This window comes from Electrophorus electricus, chromosome 16 (genome assembly GCF_013358815.1).
Source record: "Electrophorus electricus isolate fEleEle1 chromosome 16, fEleEle1.pri, whole genome shotgun sequence".
Taxonomy (NCBI): domain Eukaryota; kingdom Metazoa; phylum Chordata; class Actinopteri; order Gymnotiformes; family Gymnotidae; genus Electrophorus; species Electrophorus electricus.
The window spans coordinates 14,486,985-14,497,233 of NC_049550.1; the positions used below are offsets into that span (position 1 = coordinate 14,486,985).

Below are 10,249 nucleotides of genomic sequence, written 5' to 3' on the forward strand. Positions count from 1 at the left end.
TTTGTTCCAGATGAGAGTATCGTTGCTTTGTTATTGAGAATGAACTTTTCTCACAGTTAGGCCTATAATCTTCACTGTTGGAATAATTTAAATGCTGCGATTGCTAGCGGAGCATAACCAATTGGGTGAGCAAGCTTCAGAGTAGCCATATTATTATTAATATATTATATTATTAAGTTATGAAAGATGCACATAAAACGTCAATTTGAAGTAGAACATGTTTTGTTGTTGTCGTTGGCGGTTAATCGACATCCGAAACTAGCCAAATGAGTCAGCCATAATGAATGCACGTATAGTGCACGTACAGTAAATGAAATAGTTTTACTACTTGAACAACCTAGTCATGACGAATAAATGTACGGATAAAATAGTTATACAGGTTACATTAATTAAAACATTTAAAAGGCAAAAAAACGTTCTTACAGACAACGTAAGTCCTGTAGCGATTGTGCGTTATTGTAAATTGATATCTTAGCCAATATCAAGAAAAACTATTGCGGTAAAACTGATATTATGTTATATTTGCCTGATACCTGAACCCTCTCTGCTATGAGGGGATGGTACACAGCCGGATGTGTACCCCTGGTGAGGCGCATGGGTGCGACCCGGGATGAAGAGTGTAGGACCGGGGTTTCCGACCCGGGTGTGGTTGCTGCTCCCAGCAACTGGGACTAATAGGACCTATTCCAGAATGCTAGGATTTATAGAATCTGGACAAGCCCCAGGGAGGTGCACATCACCCTGAGTAGCTTAGCTGTTGCCTTCCTGCCCTCTCATCTCAAGTGGCAGACACTACAACATTTTAATAAGTCAACGCTGAATTTCACAGAAGAGAAAATGTTGAGGTGCTTCCCTTCAGGGTGTCAGTAAGAGACAGTCTAAAAAGTTTTTTAAAAAAGCAGAGAACCTATGCTAGCTAGTGTTTTCTATGTATTTGGCTAAACAAAAGTCAGAATGGCATTACTACTAACAATTTCAGTTCTGAGTTTAAATTTGCTGTTCACATATCAACAGGGCACTCAGGCCATGTTGGAATGCTTCTGGCTCGACACTGTTCTCTTCATTGTCATCCCCATCTTCACTACTGAAGATGAGTGATGAAAGCAGTTGCTTTTTGGAAATGTATACTACTGATTGTAGCATGCAGAAACATCAGACCAAGTTTATGGTGATTATCAAAGCCTCCAGAAAACATTGATAATGGTTTTATTCTTCCTTATTATGTTTTATGCGAGAAGGATCCTCATTGCAATTGTCTATGTGAAAACAATATCAAGTTTAAATTAAAATTTTGCAATTTGTAATTTGACATATATTTTGTTCCAGTTTTAACCATGACAGGACACATTCTTCTTGGAGCCCTGAATGAACTGAATCGTGAGGATCTAGAGACATTCAAGTTTTACCTCACTTTTTCCCCACCAGAGGGCTTCTCACATATTCCAAAGGCGCAACTGAACCGACAAACAACAAGAACAGAAACTGCAGAGAAAATGATGAATGCTTATGAAGATGCTCTTATAGTTGCTATAAAGATTTTGGAACAAATTAATCAAAATGAGCTTGCAAGGAAAATAAAGCAGCAGATTCAGGAACAGCTGAAGACTGATCCCACTAAGCAACCTTTGAAGAAACAGAGACTGTCCATGTCACAGGGCTACTATTCCAGTTATGAAGAAACATCAACACAGATGGACTCCAGCCATGAAGATAATGGTGTTACTTTTGTTTAAATTAATATTTGGTTTGAATCAAATTCTCACATCTTGTCCATTTTTCTCTCTAGTGCTGGTCAAATGCATATGACATCTTTGCCTTGCACAAAGTCTTACCCAAAATTATTTACATTTTGTTGAGTAAATGCAAGAGCAAGAAGACACAGTCTTTAATAGCTAAAGATGGGCCTTAAAAAAAGTCTTTCCTTGTTTTAAACTATGGATAACCATGGCCCTGTTCTGCCAACAGCAAAGTTAATATGCTTCTTTCTTATCTAAATTTGGCATAGAACAGAATTATAATTAATAGAACAGAATTATAATTAATTCATGAATAAAGGGGAATTAACTTAAATGCTCCTCCTCTTGCATAGACTAGTCAACTTCCCCACAACAACCTCCATCACAAAAGTGGGAAACCTTTCAGTTTGTAGCTGATCTTGGACTCAAGTCCACTTGCTGCTAAGTCTATGCTGCTTTATATATATATATATATATATATATATATATATATATATATATATATATATATATATATATATATATATATATAATGAAGATTTTATATGCATAAAGTTTATGTAAACAAAGATTTCATTGCTATTGATCACAGGACATTATTTCAATCAGTTTACATGGATACAAGACCTAATTAATGAATGTGATGTATCTTTTTCAATTGCCTTACAGTGCAAGATCTTCAGACTATCGTGAGAAATCATAAATCCTGTCTACAGAAGGAAAATGCATATATAATTGAAGGGACTTACAAAAAGGAAAAGTTTCCACTGAATGCCATATTTACAAATCTTATAATCACAGGAGAAAGTAATAAAAAATTGAGTAGTGTACATGAGGTTTTAGCAACTGAAAAGTCACAATCCTCTGATGAGACCGGAATCAAATTCAGTGAGATCTTTGGGGACAGTAAAGGAGAAATCAGGACTGTCCTAACAAAGGGGGAAGCTGGCATTGGAAAGACGGTCTTAGTGCAGAAATTCATCCTCGACTGGGCTGAAAGAAATGCCCATGAAGATGTAATGTTTTTGTTTGTACTTCCATTCCGCAAGCTAAACCTGATTGAAGATCAACTCTGGAGTCTTCATGAACTTTTGGTTCACCTGCATCCTTCACTTAAAGGCTGCAGGTCAAGCGATTATTTTGACAAAACCATTTTGTTCATATTTGATGGCCTTGAGGAATGTAAAATTACAATGGATTTTAGACACGCTTCAGTTGTCAGTGATGTTGACACAAAATCCACAGTGGATGCATTGATAATAAACCTCATCAGTGGAATGCTGCTTCCTTCTGCTTTTGTTTGGATAACTTCGCGTCCAGCAGCAGCCAACCTGATCCCCTCCAAGTACATTGATCGCATGGTGGAGATTCAGGGATTCGGTGACCAGCAAAAGGAGGAGTACTTCAGAAAAAGAGTGGGTCAAGAGGACCAATTAGACAGAATCATCTCACACATTAAGGCAGCCAGGAGCCTTCAGATTATGTGTCGCATACCAGTCTTTTGTTGGATATCAGTTACTGTACTTCAACCTTGGTTGACCCAGGAGTCTGAAAAAGAAATCCCCACAACTCTAACTGAAATGTACTCGCACTTTCTGCTTGTTCAAACAAACACAAAAAATGAAAAATTTGATGATAGACAAGAAAATGATGGAAAGAAACTGCTAGAGTGTAATAGAAAGATGATTCTGAAACTTGCTGAACTGGCTTTCAACCAACTTGTAATGGGCAATGTTACGTTCTGTGAAGAGGATCTGGAAAAATGCGGCATTGATGTCACCGAGGCCACAGTAAACTCTGGGCTTTGCACGGAAATATTGAAGATGGAATCTAAGTTTTATCAAAGGAAGTTCTATTGTTTTGTGCATCTGAGCTTTCAAGAGTTTTTTGCTGCTCTCTATGTGTTCTATTGCTATCTATGCAAGAACATGGACAGACTGAAGATATTGCTACCAAAGACCAGTGCTAAGGTGTCTGGAAATATTTCCCTGGAAGAAATTATGAAATGTGTTGTAGATCAGGCCTTGGAGAGTAAGAATGGGCGCCTTGATCTTTTCCTCTGTTTCCTTCATGGCATATTGCTGGAGTCCAGTCAGAGACTGCTACAAGGTATACTGCCACATATACAGAGCAACTCTGAAAGCATTAAGAAAATTATACAGAACCTGAAACGGGGCCAAAAAAAACACATCAACCCTGAGCGATGGATCAATCTCTCACACTGCTTGATTGAAATGAAGGATAATAGTATTCAGCAAGAAATTCAGAGTTACCTCAAATCCAAAACAAAATCAAAAAGACTTTCCCTTGCACACTGCTCAGCAATGGCCAATATGTTTCAAGCATCAGAGAAAGTGATGGATGAGCTAGATCTCAAGAAATACAACACATCAGAGGAGGGCCGCAGGAGACTAATCCCAGCTGTGAGAAACTGCAGAAAGGCCATGTGAGTTTTGTATTTTTTTCTGTATCAGAACCACCAAAAAGCATAGAAATCACAAACAAATGTGTTTTAAATAGTTACCTGAACAAATCAATTTAATCAAGTATGATTCCTTTGCTGTAGTCTGGCAGACTGTAATCTCACCAACCAGTCCTGTGAAAACATCACCTCAGCTTTGCAATCAAGAAACTCACCCCTGAGAGAGATTGACCTGAGCAACAATGACCTGCAGCATTCAATGAATCTGCTGTGCCATGGCCTCAGAAGTTCACACTGTGAACTGGAAATTATTAGGTAAATGTGACATCCATCTAATAACTCAAATCTAATTGAAAATTTTAATTGTGACTTTATACTTTTCAAATGTTCAAATCATGTTTCCTTATTATATTTTTTAAGAACAGATGAGTTTTTTGCTGTACCTAAATCTGCATCTTCCATACTTTACATAATCTACCTAATAGTGGTATTCATTACTAGCTCATAAATGTCATATAGAAAAGGTCATCTGAGAAAAGGTCTTAGCTTGAGTGAGAAGCCATGTAACCATGCTATGTGGTATTTAATTCCTATTCATAAAATTAATTAGTGCACCAGTGTCAATGTACTGCTGCAACTGGGCTGGTTCAATCCCCATTGGTGCCAGAGCCATCCCTGGCTGGAAGTCCATGAGAGCATAATTGGCCTTGCTGGATTGGTTGGATGGCTTCTCTCTCTCTCCATCCCTCAACATGGTGCAACCAATCCGAGCATCTCCTTGGCATCTTAGGCAGATCGAGCAGTTGGTGCTTTCTAACAAGCACGTTGAACCATCTAGTGAAATTGTGCTGGTGGGAGTTCAAAAAGATGTGGTGGTTGGCCTCACGTGTATTGGAGGAAGTACATGCTAGTCTTTACCTACCCACCTTGGTGGCAACATGTGATATGGAAGAGAATTAATTATTTAATGGGTGGAATTGGAGATCCACTAACAGGAGAAAATGGGGTTTTAAAAAAAGAGAGGAACTGGTTGCGCTGTGTTGATGGCTTCAGTACTTCTAAATCATGGCAGACCAGTAAGATTGTATCTCGCAACAGTCTGTATTTGTTTATAGTTTCTTCCTCTGCAACATCTTTCTTTGCATTCCTTATGGCCAAAGTTCATGTCATTCTGAGAGACTGCTCAAGTTATGTTCTTTGTGTACAACTTTTGCAGGTACAAAATTTGAGAGCATGCTCACTCCAGACAGATAAAAAACCATGCATTTTTAAATAAACTTGTGAATTAGCTAAGTGGATGTACAGAATCTTGTTTATGACTTTCATGTGTCACCAAGTATAGTTAGAGAAAAGAACACCCAATCCTTGTTGGCTTAACACTAGGACAGGTTCAAGTCCTATGCAACTAAGGACAATGTGCGGTAGCACCACATACCACACAAACAGTAAATTTCACTGGCAATCCACATTCATGAATGAGGAAACATGTTACCATGATGCTGTTTGCTGTTAACATTATGTTAAATCTGCTGGTCTGTTTAATTAATTTGGCCCTATTTACTCTTATTTTCCATTGTGCTGAATAAATGTATAAATCTAAATTCCCTTCACCAAGAAATGTAAAGATATACAGTAGTTATTTGCAATTCCTCAATTGGCTGTATCTTAAAGAAGTATTTCTCTGCCTCCCTTTAACAGTTTCTCTGGCTGCAAACTCACCAACTTGTCTTGTAAAGACATTGCTTCAGCTCTTGAGTCTTCCCTGAGAAATCTAGACCTGAGTTACAATGGCCTGCAGGATGATGGAGTGAAACACCTCACTGTTGGGCTAAAAAGCAAGCGGTGTAAATTGCAGGTCTTGAGGTTAGTCTCTGAATAAAAACTGCTATGGAGTCATGGTGGGTTGGGGTTTTCTGAACAGACAGCAGTGTTATTTAGGCATTATACATTAGTTGCTTTCATTGAATGAATTCCAACTGAGCCCTCTGTTTTAACAACCTATGATTTGATAAAATTGTCCCAAAAGGTTTGTGGTAAATGCGTGCTTTACTATTTTCTTTGATTACATGAAGATCTTGGATGGCATTTAGTTTATGAGAGTGCTTTTTATCTCCATTTACAGGCTTACCAGTTGTATGGTTACTGGTGAATCCTGCAGATATCTTGCCAACGCCCTGAAAGAAAATTCAACACTCAGAGAGCTGGACTTGAGTTGTAATGACCTGCAAGATAAAGGAATGAAGAAGATCTGTAGTGTACTAAAGAGTTCACATAGTAATCTTGAAGTTCTCAGGCAGGTGTCACAAAGATTAGGCTGTCATGTACATATTGAACTAAACACACCGTGTGAAAAGGCTGTTGAGACAGACCTAAAAGATAAAAGTTCATCTTTGAGCAGCAAATCTATAACCTATAACAAAACTAAACCACTTATAGCCTCTGCTTTAGTAATTATCCATTTTTGTTTCCTGTGCTATTGTTTTGATGTTCTGATACGTCAATGTTTTTCCAAAATTTTGTTTTTAGCAAAAACCTGACAAGGAAGCTACTATTTCTTCCTCTTCTTCCTACAGACTTTCTGATTGTAAACTCACAGAGCAGTCTTGTAAAGATATCGCTTCAGTTCTGCAAAATGCTAATTCATACTTGAAAGACCTAGACCTGGGTGACAATGATCTGAAGGATTTGGGAGTAGAACTGCTCTCTGTTGGACTGAAGAGTTCAAACTGCAGTCTGGAGATACTGAGGCAAGTGTCTTTCAAAAAATAGCACAGCAAAGAAATCTTTCAGTACAAGGATCTTCTTTATTTATAGAGTGTGTTTAGGCTTTATTTGAATTTGCATGTTCATATGAAACAAATTTTTCTTTCTGGACTAGAAAACATGTAATGCCATTTTTAAAACTGAAATATTCTTATAAATCTGAGCAAACTAAGTAAAAAAAATGATTAAAAAGCAACCATACTAGATGAGTAAACGTGACATGTCATTGTTTTTTAATTAAATTATACCTTGTAAAAGATTTCAGGATGTAATATTACCAAAAAGACAAAATCCAAATTTGTGAGCTTTGAATTTTTCACAGACAATTTTAGGACTTCTTTGCCTGCATATGACTTGTATTGGGTGTGTTTCTTCTTTTTATAAATTGGGATCTCAACTATAACTATGCCATATGCGTTTTGTGTCTCATCTCTTTTTCTGTATTCCTGTTTATAGATTGGCTGGCTGTTGCCTCACAAAGAAGGGCTGTTCCTTACTTGCTGAAGCTTTGCGTTCAAACACCACACACCTGGGAGAGCTGGATTTGTGCTACAATTACGCATTTCAGGAATTGAAACAACTTTTCTCTCATCAGACCTGTAAATTGAAGTAAGAAAACCATTAATGGATACATGTGTGTACACATACATAGTGTGAGTTATCATAAAGCTTAATTGAAGTGAAGAATGAAACTTTTATGTTGAATTCTTTCCATTAAAATACCTCAAAAAATGTCCAGTAAGGATTAAAATAACAATTGTTAGATACACTTCATGTCCAATACACAAAACTTTAAGTTGAAAATGTCTTTTGGTGGGAAATATCTTATCATATACTGGTTTTAATGTTATATCAAACAATTTACTTTTTCAAAACTGTACTTGTTGCATTTAGAAAAAGCCTAGTTTCAATGAACTTTTTGAAATGAGGTGAACACATAGACTTAAATATTTGCTTTCATGAAGTTCAGCTTGTTTTATAAACAACAGCAGGACACTTTAAAAGCACTGTGTGTGTGTGTGTGTGTGTGTGTGTGTGTGTGTGTGAGATCTTGTTTGCTTCTCTAGAATATACCATGGAAGGGAACTGAGAATGATGCCAGGACTCCAAAAATGTATGTTTTTTTCACACATACAAACTTACAAACATCACTTTTGCATGCAAAAACATTTTATATTCATACACACACCTACGCACCACCTCTAATTAGAAAACATTTATGTATTAAAACACCTTGTTGGTGTACAGTTATACACCCTGTCTGTTGCCATGCACAGTTTGTGTTAGCTATCCTCCAACTCCTCATCTTAGACAAGTTTCTGAACACAGGATCACAGGCTGGGCAGTTTTGGGTGGCAGATCACTGTAATCTGTGACATTCACAAGTTTAAAAACATGAGAAATATTGCTGAAGAAATTTGTGCTCATATACATATCTCAACACTCACTACAATATCACTCAGCGATTTTTAATACAGATGTTTAACACAGCATTTTTGGAAGAATCTCATTCATGGTCAGTCGTGGTCCTGTCATGAGGATCTGACCAATAATTATGTGATAAAATGTAGCTGACAAATTATGCATGGAAACGGGGGCTATGGTATGTAATTACACGTCTATAAAATGCACCGAAAAATAGGTGTACTTAGTAAAGTGGCCAGTGTATTAAAATCAAGTCATTCTAATAAAGAAGGTAGTGAGTATGTAAAATATTTAGGAAAAAAAATATTGTGTGCAGATGCCTGTAAGCTGACGCTGGACCTGAACACAGCAAATTCGCATCTCTGTTTGCTTAATGAGGACAAGAAGGTAACACTTGTGGAAGAGGATCAGCAATACCAACACAATAAACAAAGATTCCTGCACAGGGCACAAGTGTTATGCAAAGAGAAACTGTGTGGGCGATGTTACTGGGAGGTCATAGGGACTCCAGGGGCCATTATTGCAGTGTCATATGAAAGGATCAGCAGGAAGGGACGCACAAAAGTCTGCTGGTTTGGACGGTCGAAAAAGTCCTGGAGCCTGGAGTTGTCTGATGGCAATTACTCACTGTGGCACAATAATAAGAGCGTGGGCATTCCTGCTAATACACCTTTTTCTGACAGAGTAGGAGTGTATCTGGATTTCCCTGCTGGCACGCTTTCCTTCTACAGTATCTCGCATGCGGGCAACATGACATGCATCCACACGATCCGCACCACATTCAGTGAATCCCTCCTTGCAGGTTTTGGATTAAAGAATCTCGGCTCCTATGTCTCTCTTTGTAACTGAATAGATTTTGAAGAACCATCAAGAGCCAGTGACTAATTATCACTTTCAAATCGCACTTCCAATGAAGCCTGGAGATCCTCGCTCTGGCTCACCTGGCAGCTCCATTGAGTTTGGTTTCTTACCAGCAATGTGCTTTCCTGCATACAGTAGGAAACCACAAGAGACCCGCATCACCTCAATCCACCAACCACAACCCACTTCCATTTGACATCACTACTGTGCTAACCTGTCTCCACTTAGGCTTCTCTATGTGCACCATCCAGTTTAGTTAGTTGCCAAGTGTTGTCATGGTTATCCTGTGTGGACCAAGTGGTTTTCTCCTGACTGAACTTTTACTTTTACTGTCACTGACTTACCTTCTGTGCTTTGTTGCTTGTTTTGTTACATGCTTTTGGTGTTTGTCTTATCCCTTTTTGCATTGCTCACTGTTTTGTATTGTACTGGTTTCTTGACGTGGACTGATTTTTTGGAATATGCCTTTGTTACTCCTGTATATATTGGTTTCTTTTCTCCCTGTTGTTGACTTATCTGTATTCTGACTACAGTTTTGGATTTCTTGTGTGAATAATAAAACATCTTGTTCACTCTTATCTGTGAGGTAATACAATTATATTATTAAAGTAATAAATAATGGGATATAGCAGGAAGTGTAAAAGAAGTGTGGATGACCAAATTTGGTATCTGTAACAAGTCTGGGATTGAGGCAAGGATTTACCAAAAGATACAGTGTTACTGTGATGGGTACCAAGGGGGATTAATGAGGCCATTGTTTTTAAAAAAATATTGCAGACTGTGATTTGAAGATAATGGTGTCATATTGGATATTTGTTTTCTGATCTATTTTGGACATAATAAATAACCTTAAAGAAAGTATATAAAGATTGAACCTTCCAGTGACTGTTGGACGTATTCTGGACTGTGCTTCATTTGTATATAACATTGAGTTTAGAATAAACACGGGACATGCTATTCTCTTCAATTAATTCCTGAGTCTGCATCTTTATTTTCTACTTCAATAAAATTACTGGGATGTGGGAAAAATCTAGGAACCACA

At 37.7% G+C, this 10,249-nt stretch overlaps 1 protein-coding gene across 1 annotated transcript; it reads left to right on the top strand.

The window, feature by feature from the left end:
* The first annotated feature begins 594 nt into the window (after positions 1 to 594).
* LOC113590919 (NACHT, LRR and PYD domains-containing protein 3-like) lies at positions 595 to 9,785 on the top strand. Its single transcript, XM_027031257.2, has 10 exons — positions 595 to 643; positions 1,327 to 1,716; positions 2,406 to 4,182; positions 4,303 to 4,473; positions 5,857 to 6,021; positions 6,281 to 6,451; positions 6,732 to 6,905; positions 7,378 to 7,530; positions 7,989 to 8,035; positions 8,663 to 9,785. Exons 1-10 carry the CDS (start codon positions 595 to 597, stop codon positions 9,193 to 9,195), a joined length of 3,630 nt encoding a protein of 1,209 aa, XP_026887058.2. The 3' UTR covers positions 9,196 to 9,785.
* The last annotated feature ends 464 nt before the right edge of the window (positions 9,786 to 10,249 follow it).

Excerpts from the sequence above, each read along its gene's own strand:
- LOC113590919 (XM_027031257.2), top strand. The coding sequence starts at position 595 with ATGGGTGCGACCCGGGATGAAGAGTGTAGGACCGGGGTTTCCGACCCG. Across the intron at positions 644-1,326 it reads GACCGGGGTTTCCGACCCGG|TTTTAACCATGACAGGACAC; the intron begins GTGTGGTTGCTG and ends ATTTTGTTCCAG. Across the intron at positions 4,183-4,302 it reads AGAAACTGCAGAAAGGCCAT|TCTGGCAGACTGTAATCTCA; the intron begins GTGAGTTTTGTA and ends CCTTTGCTGTAG.